At 42.9% G+C, this 22,223-nt stretch overlaps 2 protein-coding genes across 2 annotated transcripts; one reads left to right on the forward strand and one right to left on the reverse strand.

Moving 5' to 3' along the window:
• psmb2 (proteasome 20S subunit beta 2) lies at nucleotides 1-10,298 on the reverse strand. Its single transcript, XM_062409927.1, has 7 exons — nucleotides 10,156-10,298; nucleotides 9,545-9,667; nucleotides 9,161-9,231; nucleotides 1,686-1,848; nucleotides 1,418-1,467; nucleotides 532-699; nucleotides 1-216 (listed from the first exon to the last, which is right to left on the reverse strand). Exons 1-6 carry the CDS (start codon nucleotides 10,244-10,246, stop codon nucleotides 574-576), a joined length of 624 nt encoding a protein of 207 aa, XP_062265911.1. The 5' UTR covers nucleotides 10,247-10,298; the 3' UTR covers nucleotides 1-216; nucleotides 532-573.
• Nucleotides 10,299-10,357: 59 nt separating this feature from the next.
• cdca5 (cell division cycle associated 5) lies at nucleotides 10,358-12,065 on the forward strand. Its single transcript, XM_062409926.1, has one exon. It carries the CDS (start codon nucleotides 10,504-10,506, stop codon nucleotides 11,290-11,292), a length of 789 nt encoding a protein of 262 aa, XP_062265910.1. The 5' UTR covers nucleotides 10,358-10,503; the 3' UTR covers nucleotides 11,293-12,065.
• The last annotated feature ends 10,158 nt before the right edge of the window (nucleotides 12,066-22,223 follow it).

Here is a 22,223-nt window from a genome sequence, read left to right on the forward strand (position 1 = left end):
TTGTATCTCAACTGTGTGTGTGTCACTTTATTGGAACAGAAAGAGCAAGGAGGTCAACAGTACAAAAAAAAAAAAAGAGAGAGGGCGTCAGGGTTGTGGTTAAGCAGTGAACGGTCACTTGGCGCCGACGGTGAGCTTCTCCAGGTCATGGATGCCCTCCTTGTCAATCAAACGTCCAGTGAAGGAGGGGAGGTTCAGGATGAAGTGCTCGTTCAGCTGGAGAAGGGAGAGAAGCATCTTATAGGACCAGACAAAGCCTTTATAGATCAGATGATCACATGGTGGGAATGATGTCACCATGAGGTCACATTATGACATCATATAAGGAAGTTATATATATATATATATATTTTTTTTTATCTACAATTAGGATTAGAGATTTTAGAACCTTAACCATCACTATTTTTTAGTGCTCACATTCGAAGGTTGTCATTTTTAATCCCATGAATAAAGACACACTGGAAATGCTCTGTGAAATAATAATGAAAAACATTTAGGCTCTTGTACAGAATAATGTTAAACAATATTCACCCCAGGAATATTCACTTTTGTCGACCACATGTTTGATCAGTACTATTGAGCCTTCAGCGCCGGACTGGACTCAGGGACGACGGTGAGCTTCTCCAGGTCATGGATGCCGTCCTTGTCAATCAAACGGACTGTGAAGGAGGGGAGGTTCAGGACGAAGCGCTTGTTCAGCTGGAGAAGGGAGAGAAGACACAGATTAAGAATTATACAAGAAGTATTCAGATTCAGATTTATGAATTATAAATAAGCAGAATGAAAAAGTCAGAGAAAAGAGGAAACATTAAATGAAGGAAAAGGTGGAATTAGGTTCATTAAGGACAATTCATATAGAAATTTCAATTGCAACCATCAACAATGATTCCAACTAAGACCCTACCCTGTTGTGTTCTACTTTATCATGTGGCTTTGAAAGACTAAACTCCACTGTGTAAACCCCACATTGTGTTAAGTTGTGTCTCTGAACTCCGACCAGATTCCATTTAAAATCACAGACTCGATAAATAAAATATTAATGCGGTCTTTCCATGGAGCCAACGTGAGATCTATTTTTGTGCAGCGATGTTTTGCTGTCAGTCAGTCTGGTGAAGACCGTTTAGCCGCCAGCCGACTCCTCAGCCACCCGGCACCTGACGACTGACACCAGGTCAAAGCTCTGTGTGGACTGACCGGACAGAACGCTTCACTAGAGCCTGTGAGCAGCTAACATCTCGCCTTTTCCACTGGACTCTCAGTAGTAATAGTAAACACAAGTGGACAGTGGAGAATGATGGAGGCTACTTTTGTAGGGATGCTACAAAAGTAAAAAACTGAGCGATATAAAAAACACTTTATTAAGATGCGTGTTATTCCTACTCATACAAAGAGGAAGAGTAAAACTACTTGAACTCACTTCTTGAATGCACATCCTCAGCAGATCCATCGCCTCCTCCCGGGTCAGATCTAAAACAGAAAACAGGTCAATTAAAAAGACACAATAACAGAAACATTACCTACATCTAAAAAGAGATGAGAACCCCTTTCATTAACAAGACAACGGATGTAGTTTGCACTGAAGTATGATTCTCCTCCACACTCTAACGTTTTAGTTTGTATTTTCTCCGACTCACAGGAACAATAAACGGCAGAAAAATAAGCAGCGGGTGATTCTCAGCTCTGACCTGGTTTGTAGTGACGGTCAAGAATGGATAGAGTGAGGAAGGCTCCATAGCCGTGGGCCGCGAAGGGGGCCTTGGCCAGGGCGGACAGGTAGTCCATGTAGAAGAGACCCGGGCCGTCTGTGTCATCGTAGCCCGCCAGCAACAGGTTCACATGATACGGAGTCTGTGGACACAGGAGGGAGGAGAAGGAGGAAGGAGTGAGTGAGTGGAGGAGTAATATTCGGATCTTGCTTCTTATAAAAGGCGTTGACATGGGATGCAAACTAGTACTTGAGTTCAAAATGGGCTGCAAGCTCTTTTGACTGTAAACCTCACACAATACAGACAGCTTTGAAATGTTGGCGTCAGCTAAAATGGCAGCTTTCACCAAAATTAAATGTCTCAAATTCCAAATTTAATATTGAAAAGAAATTATTTATTATAAGTGAGTTCCATTGAGCACTTTCACTTTTCACATTTCACACTACAATACATGTAAAAGACAAAATGAACATTCTATCCAAAGCTAGGGGACGAAATTAACAGTGAATTACACATGACACTGATTTATTTACTTTTAACTCTTGGGCACGTGACTAGTTTTTGGTCCAATCGTGCCAGAGAAATCCTGCCAGAGGTGGAAGTCAGCTGAGTTTAATTATAGATGGTTAATACCCCTGAGATCTCAGACCTCTAACCACAAGGAAGTCAGCAGTGTTGGGACATTTTGATTTAAAACGAAAAAAACAAAGCCACGGTCTGAAGCAAAGGATTTGGGAACTCGTTGAACCACCATCAGACATTTATCTGTTAATATTCTTTAAGAGCGTTTTAGACTCTACAGACTCTTAATAGAGTGGCAGCGGCCGTTTGTATATTACACAACAACAATTTTAGCAAACCTTTTCATCTTTTACCTTTAATATGGTGTTAGCTAGTAGATCCTTTCTTCCATTTGCAGTTAAAGATTTGTGTATTTAAGATAAATCAAATTGAGGAATTCAGAAAAAGGATAGTGCTCCTTTACATCTGAAGACATCCGGCAGCTAATCAACCTTTGAGATCAGTAAACATGAGGTGCAAGATTTTCTGTTTTAAGTTATTTTCTTTTTCTCCTGCCAATTACAGGTGCTAACATTGACATTAGCATATTACCGTATCGGCAGAATGGTGAAACAGACTGAACCTCATTTCATAAAACTCCTCTTTACAGCGATGAACCGGGAGCCAGATGTCTCTCTCACTTGAAAAGTACAACTTTCTCAACTTCTCCCAAATAAATTGCTCCTAATTATCGACTTTGATTTTTCAACTTTGGCGTGGGGGGGGGGGGGGGGTCCACATTAACACGCTGTAAACTGCGGGGAGAGAGAGAGAGAGGCTGAAGTGAGAGTGCAGGGAGGGGAGGCTGGATAGTGATGGAGGGAGAGGAAAGGTGAAAGGGTGTCACAGGACAGAGGAGGTGTGTGTTTGTGTATGCATCGGGGGGGTGTCACTGACAGTGTGTGACATCTGCTGGGAGTCAGCACCCCTGTTGCTCCCTCCTAGTCCCTTCCTTCACTCGCTCTCCCCCCCCGCTCCGCCGCCTTCACCCTGTGCCCTGGAGTAGTGCCAGGGCTCATTAAAAACTTCTAAAGTCGTTTCTCTTGCCCCCTATCCCCCCCCTACCCCTCTCTCTTTTTTAAATTACATCTTTTACGCTTCCAGCCTCTTCTCCCTTCTCTTCCTCCAAAACACTAATTTTCTCCCCTCGTTCTTCTTTCCTGCGAGCCCCTGTTCCTCATCTTTTAAAAATCCCTTTAAAGCTTGACAATTTTCAAAGCAACTCACGGCCCGAGTTCTACGCACGGTGCCGTGTTCTCGATTAAAATGCAACAAGAGAAAAACATAATGTGGCGGAGAGGCAAACATGATTCATTTGGACGCCAGGCGAGTTGTGATGTACACACCTGCCCTCTCGTTTCACTTCATCTCTCGGCCGACCTGCTTACGTCTGTGACTGGTGCATCGGAGCCGTGTTTGCCACAAGGGCGACGGTGATTGTTACGCTCCCTATGGAGTAGGCTCCAGCGTATGTGTGTGTTAACGATGGTTTTAAAACACACACACGTGAGAAAGAGAAACAGTGTTTGTGAGTGTGCACAAGGGGTGTGAATCTCAGGATGAAAATCATGTGTGTGTGTGTGTGTGTGACGTTGTGTGTGTGTGTGTTTGTATGTGCGCTTCAACTCCTCCGTGAGCTTGCGAACGCCCCAGTGGCGTCAACCCCACCCACCAGACACCTGCCTCACTGGTTACACTGTAACAATAATACGGACTTGGCATCAAAATAACCTTCCCTTCCCATGTCACCTCGGAGGGAACCAGGCACCTTGTTAACCCCGCCACCTGAACTCACACCCAGGTTTGCATGCAAACAATACACATCATATGTTTTATCCCCCTGCCTCGAGTCGCACTCTCAGCCAAACCAGGCGAACGTTGCTCCGCCGAACAAAAGCTGCACCAGTGTGTTACTACCGGCGCCTTCAGCGAACGCATTATACAGCTCCTTCTGCTTTGGGAGCCAGAGTCAGACATTTTGGGAGATTTGTTCACTCACTTGTGGTTTTGATGATTTGTTTGACGAACTGAAGCTGATGAAAACATATTGTAAATATATAGGAAATGGTTGTTTAGTTTAGCTTAGCGTTAAGTATGGAAATAAGGGGGAGCTGCTAACAAGGCTCTGGCAAGAAATAGCTTGACCCAAATATTCAGTAAAAACAAGACAATCTGACTATAGGGTCGGAGATTTCATTTGTGATAAATAGTTTTGTCCAACCAAAAATACATTTTCAAATAAACTAAAATTTGCCAATTCTCTCAATTAAGTGGCCTGAACCCTCAAAGGTTGTATATATGTCTGAAAACTGATTCAGACGACTAACTAGCTAAATGGATGCTGATTTATTTTCTGTAGATTGACTTATTAATCAATAGTTGCAGCCCTCTCGTTCATTGACGAGCTGCGTTACCATTGGATGGAGCCATGCTAGCTGTTCCCAGTCTTTATGCTAAGCTAACGAGCTTCATGAAGCAGCCTCACTTTCACAGCAAAGACACGAGTGTTATTAATCCTCTCATCCGACCCTGATCAAGAAAGTGAATTAGCGTAGCTCCCAAAATGTTGAACTGTTCCTTTAAGGCATTGGCTTCGGTACAACAACAGCTTTGGCTGTGACACAAATTAAGGTCATGTCGCTCGTAAAACCGCCACAAACTCATCCCCAAACTCTCCTCTCAACGTTCCAGCACTCCCTCCGTTCTTTCCTTCCTCCCCACTCATCCCTGCCTCCCTCCCCCTATTTTTGCACTCTGCCCCGGGGCGTGTTCTCTTTATTGGCATTTCTCCTCAATCTGCTGTATTAATTGTTCATCTGTGCAGGAGCAGGGGAGCTGCATGCAATATGGCACCAGTAATTATTTGTGCCCTTTGTGTGCTAAAATATATTTTACAAACCCATATGGGGCCAGCTGTGGATCACCACAGCACAGGGGCTAACTGTTGCTGTGGCCTCACAGACAGAATTCAAACTTCACTCTTCTCCAGCTCACTGCAGCAAACATCCGCACACAGAAAAACTGATGACTGCGAGGCTTTTAGGCTTCTACATAAACCTCAAAAAAAAGAAGCAAAAAATGAAATGTGGTATTTATAAACTCCCTGCCTCCCCTGAGTCTTTTCGGTTTCAATTGAACCTTGTGTCTCAGCCTCCCAACACCTACCCAATCCTGCTAAACTTTTTAGACTACCTCACAGGGGCACCTGCCAATATCCATCAGTTCAATCTGTATTAATTTTAAACACACAAATATATCGCAACACATGAAACGGGGAAAAAATAAAACAAACAGAATCAGAGCAGAAGCTGAATTTCTATGCCCCCAAAACTTTGCAGTTGTTTTGTTGGTGAATTTCATGTGTATCATTACTGATATGCATGCAGCAGAGCCGAGGCCTCAGGTGATTATGCTTACCGCTCCTGTTTTTTTCTGGTTTCTTTGTCTGCTCTCTAAAGCTTGAGTGAACGCAGTACTCCAGAGGTTAGTGGAGTTGTTTTTCTGGACGGCAGACTGGTAAGTACACAGTCGTATGTGAACAGGGTTACGCTCACTCTGCTGCCGACATGCGCTGCTGACTTTAGCTAACTACACCTCCTGGAGGTCTGAAGCCACTTGGGTAATTTCATCTGTAATTTATCCTGCAGGAATAAGGCCATCAGAATTAACAATATACCACTGATTAATTTATCAGTCAGTGGTTTTTAACCTGGGGGTCTGGGCACGCTGGCGGGATCACGTCACGTATTTTGGGTGGGGGGGCGTTCAGAAGATGATTTAAGGATGGAAAAAAAGATTTGATATTCAAGAGCAGATCATTATCTGTGCTTTCTGTCAGGGTTGAACTTTCATCTGCAATGATTTAATCAGATTAATTAAAACCGATTCCAACATATGCAGCCACGTCCCCAGACAGGAACTGAGCGAGGTCGGTAGAAAAAAAGAAAATTTGCAATTAAATTCTCTTTTAAGACAACAAATGAGGTAAATCCATGTCTGGGAAACCAGCCTGTGGTCAGAGAGCAGTTGTGTGTTGCAAGTGGACCATGTTGGGCTTTTAAAAAATTGTAAAGAAGAGCAGGTGAACTGTACGGCTTTAATTCGTCTATATAGTTTTCTGGAATTTAGTTTTGATTTGTAGTGTAATATATGTCGATATAATATTATTGAAGCGCTAACTTTTGATGAAACCAGTAAAAGATTTATTAAGCTTTGGGTGTTTTAAGGCAAAAATCTTACATTTCACTGCTTTTTCAAAATCCTTTTTAATTGATTTTTTCAGTTTATTTGACCATTTTCCCCACAAATTAAAAATATGAAGGCCTCAGCTTGTGATCTGGGGAATGTTTGATAGAATAAAGATTAATTGTTGATATAAATAATCAACTATAGACCGAAACCCCAAAGTTGTGCATAAAATCATTAACAAAATGATTATTGATCCCAATATGATAGAAGAATTCAGAATTCTTATACGTTCTATTAACTCTCCTGTTACCACCACAGTTCAAGATTTTAGCAGATGATTTCTTTCCCCATTTCACATTCAAACGGACAACACACATTAGATATTCTACATACTCAGGATGTTCCGGGGGGCTATGAAAAAAAACCTGTTTATACAACATAATTTGCAAATGTCCATGTACTCTGGAGGTTGATGAATGTGAAAAGAGCATAGCTGGAGGAAGGTGTGGGATGCAGGAAAGAAACTGCTATTGCTTCAGTTTCTGAGCACTCCTGAGAACGTGGCATTAGTAAATCCTGCACTAATGAAACCATATTCATCACCGTGAGGCATGAAAATAAAGATACAGTTGCAACAAGACATGAATATAAATGTTATCCTCCGCAACATATACAACCTTGACTGAAAAACACGATCCTAATCCTATAGGTCCCTCTGTGTGCATGTATATTGTATTAGTGTACATGTTGATTTCATTCTCACACTCACACACAGTCTGTGCACTGTTGTCTACTGGGCCTGGTTGTTCTCCCATAGGACGCCCACTACTCCTCCTCCTGCTCGATCCCTATCCTCCATTCGATGTGTCCCACATTCCCTTCTCTGCCACACTAATTGTTTTTTGTAATTATTTTCACCCTTCTGCTATTGTGACAGGCAGCGGCTGCACTACTCTTAACAAATTAGTGCAAGAGATGCAACGAGCAGATTCAAGGAGCAGAGACATCATAGGGAAGAGCGAGTTACTTCTAAAAAACAAAAACAATGGCGGAAAAGAAGCAATAACAAACTATGTTGTGACATAATTACCACTATATGCAAGGAATCTGCTGTTTATTTTTGTTAAGTGACTAAAATACCATTAAAAAAAATGTGTAAGTATTAAGATAAAGTTTTTCTGAAGCACAAAATAAAGAAATTAAGGAAATAATGACTTTACTACCACATGAGGAAAGTGGTAAGTGATGGAGGATTAATGAGCCATGTATCGAAATATATATAATTTCTTGGCTCTCATTAATTCTCTTACTACAAATTTTGTTACTGTTGTAATTTTGTTTTATACACAGTATTAATATCCATCATTCATGGGCTATCACACTCATCCCCTAATGGTTGCAGGGGGAGCAGGAGGCAGCGTAAACCCTGGACAGTTCACCAGTCTCTCACACATCTGACACTCACAATCACACTTTTGAACAATTCAACATACATACAAATAAATCATCTGGTTAAAGCATAGCTTAAAAAAGTAATAAGAAAAGAAATTGTATCGTCACATGTCTTGTTTGGTTACATCTTGGTAAACCGAGCACTAAAGTTCGAAAGCTGGGTATTTTGAAAATATACCCAAAGGAGCTGTACTGTTGGAGCGGGGGGGTGGGGGGGGCTCAGGTGTTGTGCTGAAGTCTCAGAGGGAGGAACCCTTATCACCACTCACAACAAGCTTACAAATGTACCTGCCTCTGTCAAAATGCATCTGTTGTTTCAGTTTCGATGTCTCACACTGATAAGGACACAAACGCAGGTGTAATTGCAGGTGAGACTTGATTCCCGCATGAAACTGAGACAACTGCTCCTCTGTAACTAACATGACTGTCTCACAACATCCAACAAATGTTAAGCTGAAATGTTATCACACATATTGCTGGTATACTTGTGCCGATTGTACCTGCAATTTGAATTAAGAATTACATTTAAGTTATGGAAATTATTCTTATTGCTACAGGAAGTGAATTAAATTAGGTTTAAAAAGACATTTGAAACCAACATGAGGTCTGAGAACACGTAGTAACACCAACTAGAGCAGATGGTGCATCTATACAAGATGAATTTACATCTGTGGAGACACCTCAAGGCTGTTCAGCTTGTTCTGTGTGAAAAACTATTATATACTGTTGATTTCATGGAATTGTATTTAATGGTATAGTATGAAACATCATATATCGCTGGTTCCCTTCAGTTTAATTTGGCAAAGTCGTTGCACTTAAGTTAAATAAAAATATATGCGGCTACGTTAACATGTTAAATTATATTGTCTCGGAAAATTGTGAGTAACTGTATACAAGTTTAATATGAACATATCTGCTTATGTTTGTGATGAAGTTCAAATTCTACAACTCATAAATTACTAAGCCCTGCCTTGATACCAGGGAACTAGGGATTTTCAATGTAACACTGAAAATATTAAGTTTCTAAAACTTTGGACTATTAAAAGTTCCTCTAACTATATTACTGACAGTAACATAAATGTGTTTTCCATAAAGCTGGTTTGCAGCTCAGGAAAAGTTTGGGATTTTCTCTAGATGACACTGTGTGACAAGTGGTTTTAAAGGACTCGTGGAAATATCTCTTCAGTTTCAGGCTGTTAACTCTTCAAAAACAATTGTTAAACGATTGTTTTTGTATTCATCGTGGTAGTTACCCTGCTCCGGAGATAGTCTGCAAGGTTCTTTCGTGTGAAGTTTGCTGCTGCTGATGGACTGAGTTCATAACCTAAGAAATAGAAAGTGGCGGGGAATGGCATCAGACACAAGGTTTTGAGTTTGTTCTCTTTTTTTACTCTCATCACAATACTATATATTTATATTAATGACCAGGACAGGGCCCTGGAAGTTAGCGTGACTTGATTGATTTGTTATTTACTTCAGCAAAAGTCTGATTTCAATCAAAACCTTATACTTCAGACAACTTTTGAATTTGAACAAGTTGATTAAGATAACTTCTCACATTACTTCTCATTTAAACATGATCAAACACACACAGTTAGTTTAAAGTGTATAAATGCCACACTTGGAAGATATCTTACCATTCCTCATTTTGTAGAGCTGCACATTCTTCTGGATGTACTCTGCAAACTGCACAGTGTCTCCTGCTTCCCCGACACACAGGAGCAGAATCTTCTCGCTGAGCTTGAACATCTTGTCGTAGTCTGGAAAAACACAGAACATTGAAAAACAGGTTAATATCTGTAATGATTAGAACGAACATGGATTTAAAAACTAAGTTTCGATGGACGTTGATGCAGCGATGACTTTCACTTTCGCTGTTACGTGTCTGATTGAACATACTTTAATTTAACATTATAAAACACTCAACCACTTGTTTGATGGTTTTTAAAGTTAATGGAGCAATTACAGGAAAGAAGAAAATCCAAACTTTCAACAAGAATAGCAGGATACGGATTATTTGCTACTTAACCTAGCTCCGGTTAGCCTCGTTAGCTCCCGTCACATTCACAATACACTGTTTGAATGGCAATGTGAGCATCTGGGCTAACTTACACAGCAGTGCGATGTACTAAGATACGCATTTAGGATATTTGTGAAATGCATAAAAGGAGAATATGGACCCAAGTGTGTTAAATTAGCTACAGCAACCCGGCTGAGTGGCTAATGCTAAGCTAACGCATTGTCATACCGTGTTTCATCTTAATGATGCTGCTCGCTGCGACGTTATCGGAGGCGACGAGCACGAAATCCGGCCCCGTGATCCCGAGTAAGTATTCCATGGTGGATATTCAGCTGCGAGTTGAAAATAAAGTGTGAAAATGATGTGTGTTAGCGTCTCCTGCTCGCGTGTGTACAGATTACACAGCAAAAGTTTGAGACAGCTGTCGCGCGTTGTTCACGTCACCGGAAGCCACGTCACTTCTTCGCGACCGAGGCGGGCGATTTGAGCGGATCCGCCACGATCCCCCGGACACGGACGGTTTCTTCCTCGATTTTAACACGATCACCCCGGCTGTGATCCCCGGTGAAGGTCGGTATGCAGGGTGGGACACCTCGAAGCGTCATGTCGGAGTCCAACAAGCCGAGCGACCCGCTGAGGAGACGCTCTCCGCGGCTGAGTTCTCCTCCTCCTCCTCTTCAGGCCAGCTTGAAAACAGACAATAAAATGGCGGCCGCGTCTTTAGCCGTCAAACGCCGGATAACAGTGAGGAAGATCGCTCCCAGGAAAACCACCGCGCCGTCGGAGCACGACAAGGAGAACACCCCGAGGCCGGATGGAGACCTCCAGCAGAAGGTGTCCACCCCGGGTCCCAACCCGGACCACGGCAGCTCCTCCACGGCTAAGAAGAAGAAGAACCAGAAGGCCACTCTGCCTTCGCCGATCCTCCCTCCATCCCCGCCGCCCTCTCGGCCCCAGGAGTCGGACCCAGACGCCGCGGTGTGGTCCCAGAAAGTGCGCCGGTCCTACAGCCGACTCAGCGACCGGTCACTCAACAGCCCCGACCCCCGTGAGACTCTCTTCGGCTTCGAGAAGCTGACGACCCCCGAGGTGGGCCCGAGAGGGCGGCGGTGTCAACCGGGTCTGGAGGCCTCCGGGTCGGTCACCGGTCTGAACTCCTTCACGTCCCTGCTGCTGCTGGAGGCGGAGGACGGGGGCGCAGCTCAGCCCGAGCCGGACCAGAACATCCCCGGCGTGACCTTGGTGAAGGAGAAGAGGAGGAGGAGGAAGGTGCCGCAGATCGCCACCGTGGAGCTGGAGGCGATGGCTGCGGAGATGAACGCAGTGTTCGAGGAGGCGGAGGAGTTCGAGCTGGTGGTGGAGTGAAGGATTCAGACTTAAAGACTGGAGGAATCCCATGTTGAGTGTGTCTGAGTGTGTGTCACTGACATGCTGAGAAAAGACAAACACTCTGGACTGTTTTTGTATATTTCTAGTTTTCTATTTTGTAAATTTGTTGATTCTTTGGTGTTTATCTGTTTGGTATTTTCATTTAAAAGCTCTTGATGTTGTTGTTTAGGTCGTTTTGTGCATATTACATGTGTAGGTAGACCAGTAAGGTATGTTCTTTCCCCCCCAGTACAATTAAAGCCTTTACACTGATTATCTTTTGAAGATGCAGTAATTGATTGGTTAGTTAATTTGACAACTCATTTAAAAATTACTTTAGATTGGATAATGGTGAAATTGGTCCTTTGCTTGTGTAGAAAAAACATAGAGAGGAAATCTTTTTGGTGTTCCACAGATTATAAATGTATGTGGAGGCTGTAGAGATATGAAGATCATAACTTTCTTTTTCATTACTGGTATGATCTGAACATTATAAATTAACAGATAATTTCTTGTGTTTCTACCAATGTTGATCGAAGACGCATTATGTATCTACTTTCATTTCCACTGCAGAAATGTGAGAAGTACTTCAGAATCTTCAAACCAGATTGCTCAACTTAAATAATGTGTTTACTCTCACATTCACCTGAGTATGAGAATCACAATAGGACATTAAGACTTCACCTGTCAATGTTGTTTTCTGTCTTATCTTGAAGATAATCAGTTTTGATCCTTGATTGACTATTCGTGTAAATAAATAATCAAATTCAGTCAAAATGCCAGATTTTTTTTCCCAGTCATGGTTTTAGTTACACAAATTTTAAATAGTACACTCATACTGCATACCTCTACAAAGACTTACCTTCTATCCAGTCAAGTCATATAATGAATGAGAAGAATCCTAGATCTGCCCATTCATCACTTCACAATTTAAAGGGTCCTTGGTGGGGTCATGCTCCACCACTCCACAACATTCCATGTGAATCAGTTCACTAGTTATTGGGTCCTCCTGCTTACAGACAAACGGTGATGAAACAACAAAATACATCTATAGTATTTAGAACTTCATGCATTTTATCTTTTATCCATAAAAAGGGAAACCAGACAGACATTATTGGGTTGATCACCAGTTATCTGAGTCACAGGCTTGTTAAGCAGCATCTCAGTAACTGTACATCTGCAGTTACACTGTGACCACGGATTGGAAAGTCTGTTGTGTGTAAGTTTTTGTTGGATGATGGCTCTCACTACTGACCCTGATCACTTGAATGGAGTCTAATAAGATACTCCAGCGGTGCGTGTTGACTCACAGCACGTCCCTGCACACAGCAGAGGTCTCCAGTGACGGGGATGAAGCCGGCTGAGTGAGTGGGTTGGTGATCCGTCTGCATTTAATGAGAACGGTGGACAGGTAGAAACACTTCTCCTCCAGAGTCTCTTAAAGGTCTAAGTGGATGAGCTGCGTAATTGACACTAACGAGGAGGGAGGGCCTTCGATTTACAACCCATCAGTGTGACTGGGAACACTGGGAAGAAACAGTACAGTTCACAGAGTTGTGTCACTTTGATTGATTAACAATTGATCATTAAACAAATGTTGAGATTTCCACCTGTACAGAGAATTTGTGCTTCTGTGATTCACAAATATTAGATCAGCCAGATGAATCCAAAATGGATAAATCAGATTATTCAGACTCAAATAACACAGAGTTCAGTTGGAGATTCTTGGACCCACAAGTGTCTGCTGCCCCTGGACCTGCCCCCCCCCCCCCCCCTTTTCTCTAATTGATAATCCAACCTTTTGCTGTAAAAGCAAAGACTGAGCAGCCACATCTTCCACCGACACACATTACCAGGTGGAATCATAATAAATAAACCATGAGCAGATCTCTATTTAAACACAAACAAGCGGAGGATGCTGACAAGTACATCTTCACCTGTAATAGGAAACCAACCTTGAAAAAGAAAAAAACACCCATCCCTGAATAAGCTATGAAGTTAGATGTTTACCTCTGCTTACGGTGTGTGTGTGTGTGTGTGTGTGTGTGAGCGACACACACGGGAAGAAATAACGAGTGTGTGTTTGAGTGTGTAGCAGTAAATCCACAATTTGCTCATGCATTTGTTTTCTTCCTGCAGGTGCCATTTCATCTTCATACTCTTCATTTGGTATTTCAGCTCCCGAGGAGAGGAGACATCTCTCTGTCTGTCTTTCTTTCATTCTTCTGCTTCTGCTTCTTTTTTATTTATTTTTTTGCAGAGCACAACTCACAGTGGCTCCTGCCTCTTGTATATTTTTAACAAGGTGTTCACGTCGACTTTACACTTGCACTGGAAGTTGCAAACAGAGTGGAGCAGGAGCTGTCACTGCCAGAAACTGTTATTGATTTACAATGATGCTGCTGCTGCTACTTTGGAGTCTATTCATTTTTTTGGGGATGTTGGATATTTTACACTCATATTCATATGTGCCTCCACCCCCCACCACCACCACCCACCCACACACACACACAGACTCCCACACACACACACCACCACCACATTTCACTCACGGCAGTTGTCGCTGGTTCAGCTTGACTGCTTCGTTAGGGCTCATCATTTGCATTCAGATTAATTATCTAATTACCGACAAATGTCCGGCGGCCACCCCACACTCTGGCTCGTCAGCTCTCAGCCTGTAATTATTTTAATCATTTACTTTCATCTGGAGCGTTCCTGCCATACTCCTGTGTTTAGAGGCCATTCTTAATTACCCTGCCAAGACACTCTTTTCATGAGAGGGAGGGAGGGAGGGGAAAAGGGGGGAGAGAGGGAGAGTTGGTTTGAGGGAGAAGAGAGGAATTGGGTGAGGGAACATGTGTGTGCGTGTGTGTGTTAGTGTGTGTGTGGGTGTATGTGTGTGTGTGTGTGGAAGAGAAAGACCAATGGGGACATGATCCAGAGGCTTTGACAGCACAGAGGAAGCTCCCTGCTCTGCTGGATGCTCTTTCCTCTCTCCTCTTCTTCTTCTTCTTCTTCCCCCCCCTCTCTCTCTATCTCTCTCTCTCTTCCCATCGCACCCCCACCCCCCAGTCCTCCTCACCCCGCCACCTCCCCCAACCAACTTCCTCATCCCTCCTCTCTCATCCCCTCCACCCCAACCCACCCATCCCCTCCTCCACGCCCCGCTTCCACCGTTATACTTCCTCCCTTTTTCCCCTTTATCGCGAGCACACACAGGAATCGCCCGTGGGCTTCAGTGCTCTGACTGCTAATACACTGACACACACACATGCACGCACACAACGCACACACACACACACAGAAGCAGGCAGACAAGAGAGTCATGCGCCCTGTTTGTGGCACTCATCACCATGCACACATCTTTCCACTATCTGCCTGGAAAATCTATACTCCTCTCAGCTCATCTGTCTGATCCTGTCTCTTCCTCTGTCTCCCACCATCCCTCCATCCATCAGACCTGCATGGCTGCCCCCCCAACGCGTCTGTATCTGCTGCCCGTCTTTCTCTGTCCGTCCCTGGCTCCTCTCCTTCTCCAGCCCCGGTGTTTGGACCGGCCCAGCGTCAGGCCTGCTGCTCCCCGTCCTCATGCACGAGGGGACAAGGGGTCATCTCTTCCTTCCCCCTGTGTGACCGCCTCGTAATGATGCTCTCACTCAACCCTGGAGCCACTCACCCTTCTCCCCGACTGCTCTAGTTAAGAAAAACAAGAGTGAGGGGGAATGAGGGAAGGAGAGAGAGAGAGGGAGGGAGAGGGAGATACAAGCTCTGTAATTGGGCTCTTGAATATTTAAGTCACTGGGGATGAAAGTTTAATGAAAAGATGATTATCTACCAGTTTATCACACCACTGTTTCATATTTCATTTTCATATTCCCGTTCCGAGCTTCATTGTCCATTTGGCAGCTGCAGATACAGAGTTTAGGAGCCAGAGCGTGTTGGAACATACTGAGCGAGAAGACGAGAAGATGGAGGAGACACTTCGAAGAGACGCTTAGGACCGAGAGTGTCTTTAATGCCACTTTCATTTTGTCCTTGCCTTCTCTGTTTTGACAGCTGCCAATTACCAGAGTTATAATTAAGTATGTGTTGAATTATACTGCAAATTGTTTTTTAAATGACAGGGTGACACGCACACAGTCATTTACAGTGTCCAATGAAAAGTGTCTTATTCAGTCTTATTCTGATTTTAGAAATACGAAGGACAAAAGTGTCAATACACAAAACTGTTTTACCACAAACCCAAAATGTTTTGTTTTATTTCAAAGTGAAGTTTCTTTCAATCAGTTTAACACAAAATAAAGTGAGCAAACAAAATAGTAACTTTGACCTGAACCTCCTTTTTAATAATGTATATTGTGTATATTCACATTGCTGTGCTTCTATATGAGCATCAAGAGTATCGTGAATGTTCGTGTCCCAGTTGAGTTGTAGTCTTTGGCCAATGAGTTTTGAATTTCACACAGTTCTGAACTTAATTAATATTTGAAAGCAACTTACAGATATCACTTATAGTTTAAACTGCATTTATTCATCAATAAGCTGCATAACAAGAATGGAATTATGAAACCATTGTGTAACAAGTAAAACACAGTAATCAGGAATTCTTGAAATGGCGATAAATAACTCATAGACTTGATTTGTTCAGTTTAATCCAGATAAATTAGAATATTAAAACTAAACTTCTGAGATAATAATTCATATTTTTTTACTCTTGGACATAAAAAACACCCCTGTACTATGGAGCACAAATATAATTTAATTAATGTAAAGAAATACCCCAAAATGTATATAGTGGAATATAACCACCCCACGCCGTCGAGATTCTAAAACCTAAATTCACAATAAAAACAAAATACAGAAATGTAAGGAATCGTTCTCATGAGAATCACATTCATCCTCACTGGCCAAACAATTCCACACATGATTGTTTAATTCTTAAATGATTTATTTGTCATAAAATACAAAATTGATATATTATATTGTGTTTATGCCCAGGAGAAATAAACTTAACACGGTTTAATTTAGCAACAGAAAACATGTCAACTATAGAATGAGAACAGAAATAATTTTAAGAAATCTATGGATCAAATTGAACACACTCTCCAAATCTAGATCTGTGTGTTATTCACTAAAACATAAACAAAGCATCCTATATGCTGCAATGTTGTAGAAAATAAAAAATGTATAATTTAATATAGATCTGCACCAAAAGATACCAGGTTCTCTCCAGGCCCAGGAAACATCCCCCCCACCGAGTTTGATGGAAACTGGTTTTTGCGTAATCCTGCTAAACAAATAAACAAACATGGTGCTCAGTAAAGTTCAAACCTCCGCCAAGGCCCAACAGTTCCTTCAAATTCAATCGACCTTTTCCAAATTGGCACTGATTTATTTAAATAATCTGTCCAGTAGTTTTTGAGAAATCCTGCGAACAATCAAACAAACAGATAAAAAACAAACCAACTAAAAAGAATAAAGAGAGGACAGGACCTCAGTGTCCCCCCCCCCCTCCCCCCCATGCTGACTGTCTCTAAACCGTCTCTTCACTGATATAATTAACGTCTTCTTCGACAGCGATGAAGAGATGGGTCGACTTCCAGCTTCTTCGGCTTAAAGCACCAGACGGTAAAACTTAACTCGCCGATTTCAGCCCATTCTGTTGATTGTGTTTCACCTCCAACCCCCCCCCCCCCCCGAAGACAGTTCAATACAACAACAACAAAAAAGAAAAAAGCACAAGGACACTCTTTCCTTTATTTAATCGCGCCGGATAAACAGACGGCTGTTTGTTATTCATTCTCATTATTCATAATAGTCGGGACATTAATCCCCTTTTTGCTGGAAGATGGTGCGTAAAAAAAAAAAAAACAGGAGGCATTGAGCGTGGTGCTGCTTTGACGTGTCGCACTTTTTGCCCAAACCCCAGTGGAATAGCGGGGACCGTGGAGTTTTGAGGGGGGATTATGTTGAGAACCCACACGGAGCCTCGGGCCACAGTTTGGAATGGGGACACAGTTGGGATGGTGGAGATTAGAGACCGTACCTTGTGTGGTGCAAAGAGGCCATTTCCAGGCAAAGACACAGAGGAGGAGGGGGGGGGGGGGGGGGGGGGGATCTTCTCTGATAGACTCACTCCGGTAATAAGACTTTATTGTGAATGCATGAAAATACAGATAAGAGGCGATTCTTCCATTAGAGCCCCCTGATAAGTCGGAGAATTCACAAAATTTGCTGTTTTGATCAATTTATCGGCGTTTAAATGCATAATCCACACGTCTTCGCCATATGTTGACGTCTAGGACGCGTCTGAAAGGACGCCACTGGGGAGGTGGCGTTAAACACTGCGTTAACCCGAGTTACTTGGCATTCACTTTATGCTCCCTCACCACAAAAAATGAGGGATTCTATGACGCTTATCAGTTTAATCCACAATTACACGGCGCTGAGGCAGGCCACGACCCTCACCGCTTGTCGCCTTTGTGGACAGGGTGTCACCGTTTAGCCCCATCTCTGGGAGAGGGTGGGGGGGAACCTGGGAGACCATGCTCCATCTCTGGGGTCCTAAAGGATGGGGGGGGGGAGAGGAGAAAAGAAAAAGAGCAAGTTAAATGGGAGTGACAATCTGCAAACATTCCTGTCAGCAGCTGCTGTGTGCGGCATTCTCCGTCTACTACGGTGACCGGGGCCCCCCCCCCCCCCCACCCCAACCGTGACCCCCACTGAGCCCGGCACACGCACCTGCCGCGCTTTCACCGACAGCCAGATAATCTATGGGCGGATCGCAGCCGGGCCTCCTCTCAATGTGCTCTTGAGAAAACCCCTTATGCGTGAAAGAGCCTCCTTTCTCTGCCTTTTGTCCGGCTCAGTTTTATGGGCCACCATTGGGCATTATGAGGTTTGGGGGATTTACCACGGGACTCTATTGAAGGGTATAATCCTTTCAGGCACGGGACGAATAAAAAAGTTTTAACCTGCTGTTTTCATATTTATTAGCTGGTTAAAGCAGACGAGGCAGCTGAAGCGTCCACACAGAACCCTCCTCCTCCTCCTCCTCCTCCTCCTCCTCCTCCTCCTCATCACACACACACTTCACGTCCTGGAATTGACAAGCATCTTGAGTGGGGGTCCTCATAATGGAGCTGATTGCTTTAACTGATTCAGTCCGGAGAGTCAAGTGGGCGAGTGACACTCGGGTCATGGCGGCCTGTTGTTGTGCGTCTCTGTGTCAGTCAACAGGTTGTGACAACACGTTATCACATGTTTCACTTCATAAAGTTCAGACTCTTTTTTAAAGGAGGGTTTTGACCTGAGTCAGTTTCCACGTGGACCATGTTTTTCCCATTAGGTCACGTTGAGACACTTTTGAGCACAAAGGACACAGAACTGAATCTCTAGACATGTTGTGGATGAGCTTTTCAATTAATTGTAAAGTTGATAACATGTGCACTGCAGAAATATAACAAATCAGAATTAACAGTTTAGTTCAGATCAAATCTCTGAACATCAGATTATCTACTAGATCAGTATAAATGAATATGGAACCAACAGGAAGGGACGTGACTGTAGAATAGACGGGAAATAGAGAAGGAGGCCATTAAAAAAACTTCAATAATAAAAAACATCTTTTCTGGACTAAAGAACTTTTAAATGTCCAAGTGAAAAGAGGAAAAACTGTAAATCTCTCTCTCACTCTCTCTATCTATCTATCTAACTATCTATCCATCTCTCTCTCTCTCTCTCTCGCTCTCTGTATCTATCTATCTATCCATCTCTCTATCTCTCTATATATCTATCTATCCATCTATCTATCTATCTATATATCTATCCATCTATCTATCTATCTGTGTCTATGTGTTGTTTCTCCTCTGACGACAGGTCTTTCTATCCAGTTCATCATACTCGGGCCTCGGGCAGCAGCCACCCTCACCCCTCCTCACCCCTCCTCTCCTAATTCCCTTCATCCCTCCCTCCCCTGCCTCCCTACTCCTCTTCCTCCCTCCCTCCATCCCTCCATCCCCACCACCACCACCACCCCCTTTCTGTCAAAGCTGATTGTTTCCACGCCAGCAGAGTGCTGCGGGCGAACACACTGTCACACTACATCAGGCAGAGGGAAGAAGGGGAGAGAGAGTGGATGATAGGGTATATATGTATTTCTCTGTTAGAGAAAAAAAGAAAGAGAGAAGCTCCACACAACAGTCGAAGCCGCGGCTGCAGCAGGGATTCCCAAACTTTTCATGTCAAGGGCATCCGGACGTCAGAGAAAACACAGACCCCCCCGATTCTGTCCCGAGGAATCTTAATCTGAGAGACTGTGTGATCTTAATCTGACAGCAGCTCGACATCGTCCTGAATGTACATTGGAGGTTTTCACGGCATTATATAAATTAATCGAATTTCTTTTGCTTATTTCTGGATCAATGTGCGCTGATAAAAAATGTTATTGGAACTTTTGGACGATAATAAAACAACATTAAACCCTTTTAGAAGCTGCCAATGAAATCCTCTGTGTCCAAATTGACCCAGATTGAGTCAATATGTCTCAGAGCTTGTATGAAAGGGTTGAATTGACCCAGTCATAGTGGGATTTTTTGTTTTATGCTGGTTTAGTGACACAAATGGGTCAAAAATGATTGTTGACTGTCAAAATAATTGGCCTTAAAGTTACCATATGAAATAAGAATCCGGTAAAATGCTTTTAAAATTGAATTTCCATTGAATTTGTCTGTTTTGATTGGTTGTCAGTGTTTCTATCTTAAATCAAAATGTTTCTGAATGTGATCCCAAGGATATTGTTTCTATCATCCTGGTGTGACGCCATCGGGTTATTTACTTTAAATAAAACATGTTTGTTTGAACCATTGTTCGACACAAAAAGACCTCAGGCTCTGTTTTTAGATCTGGCGCAATTATTTTTCCGACAGTTGTACAAAACAATAAAATTACATTTAAATGGCAAAAGATCTGTGAACACGAGGACGACAATAGTTGTTATCAAATTGTTTAAGTATTTCTTTCTTTCTTTCCTTGTCATTTTAACACGACGAGAAAAAAAATGAATTGTCACTCATGTGTCTTTCTTTCATTTTGCAATAATCGGTTATTTCCAGATGGAGAAAACCCATAAAACTATGAATCAATAAACAACCATCAAGCAACGTTACGCCAGTGTTCCTCAACCCTTTTGACCTCTGACCCCTTCACTCACAGTGTCACTGCATGTGTGTGCACTCAGTTTCATAGAGAGCTTTAACCCAAGTTTTATTTGAATGATTTTAAACAGTTATTTGTACAGAATAAACAGACATTTGATTTTGTTGACTTTCCTCCTGCTCATCATCACGTGGTCCTGACCCCGTGTTGCTCTGCTTGTCATTATTCAACAGTGACAAACAGGCTTCTCCTCCCAGTAGGGGCCCTTTCATGGATCCCAGGTGGCCCCCAGTTAAGAGCACCACTGTTACACACACACTGATCCACCAGCAGTGCACACTGCTGCCCCCTGGCGTCAGAGCACGGAGGCAAGCACAGGTGAAGGTCTGCTCCGAGCTGGTCTGTGATGGAGTGTCGCCCCCTCGTGGACACTATTCACTGACGTGTGCTCCAGGTCAGAGGTGCGTGTGTGTTTGTGTCTGTGTGTGTATTTGTGTGTGGGTCCCTGAACTGCAAACATTGTTTTTTTTTATTAACTACTTTAATGTTCTCAGGAGCAAACATTAAATATTTCTGGACAGCAACTATTGGATGTCTGAAGAGGGGAAGTGAAGTGATAAGAGAAAAAGAAACCATGAATGAATGAATGGTTTCATGTATTTGATGTTAAAAGAACATTGACTTTTGCTTAAATCTGATTTTAACCTTGATATTTGACTGCTGCACTTAACTATTATCTTTTTAATGATCAAATAGCCAATAAAATCATCTATTCATCATTATGAACATAACCACCTCTATAATGGCAGGTAAATGTTTTCTATAAATAAATGTCAAATGTCTGTTTCTGGTTAAAACGCTGTGCAAGTTAACACTGTTTGTACAAATGTGTTTTTACCATCACTAGAAATAGCTCAGAATGTCATCTGACTTCCTCCGTGACAGGAACCCTGAACACAACGTGAACCACAGACAGAAGAAGCATGACGGTCGTTTCTCTGTGGAGCACGAGCATTAACAAACCCTCTGTCAGTTGTTTGTCTGTCGGTGGGTGAAGGAGGTGAAGTGTATCCCAACTCAGAGAGATGCAGATCCTCCTCCTGGTGCTCCGTGTCGCCGTGGGGGGGTGCCACCACCAGGAGCAGCTGGGTTCACCTCCCCTGGTCCCCAGGAAGTTGTGCATTGACACACACACACACAACGAACACACGCACACACACACACACACACACACCTCTCCACAGCTCCTGCAGAGAGGACACTTTATTTTCTGTGACCTTTCAGCCCTTTGGTTGATCAGGAGTTTGACCTCTGACCTTCTGGAGAAGCTCCGGCCTCACAGAGCAAAACTGCTCCGGCCCAGATTTGGTCTCACCACTCAATAAATATATTATTTTTCCAAAAGCTGTCAACCTTGAAATCGATCTAATTAACTGTGCAATCAATAATTATTACCAAACCATTAAGAAATGTGTCTTATCAGAGGGTGGAACTCGAGTTTTGTGTTTGTTGCTCCCAGTTACCGGATGAAATGGTTTTGTTTCTAACACCAGAGGATATTTTTCTATATTTTCCTGCTGGAACCTAGAAACACAGTCACATGTAAATGTGCTGACAGAGTCCCTGAGGCAGATCTGCTCAGGAGCAGCTCCTGCTTCTTGTTGGACTCGTTTCTCTTCATGTTTCATGCGCTTTTTCCCCGATGCGTTTCTAAACAACCACCCTGAAATCATGTCTTGCTCGTTTACACAATCAAAGACGTGTTTTCTTTT

The sequence above is a fragment of the Platichthys flesus genome, chromosome 17, assembly GCF_949316205.1.
Source record: "Platichthys flesus chromosome 17, fPlaFle2.1, whole genome shotgun sequence".
Classification (NCBI taxonomy): Eukaryota; Metazoa; Chordata; class Actinopteri; order Pleuronectiformes; family Pleuronectidae; genus Platichthys; species Platichthys flesus.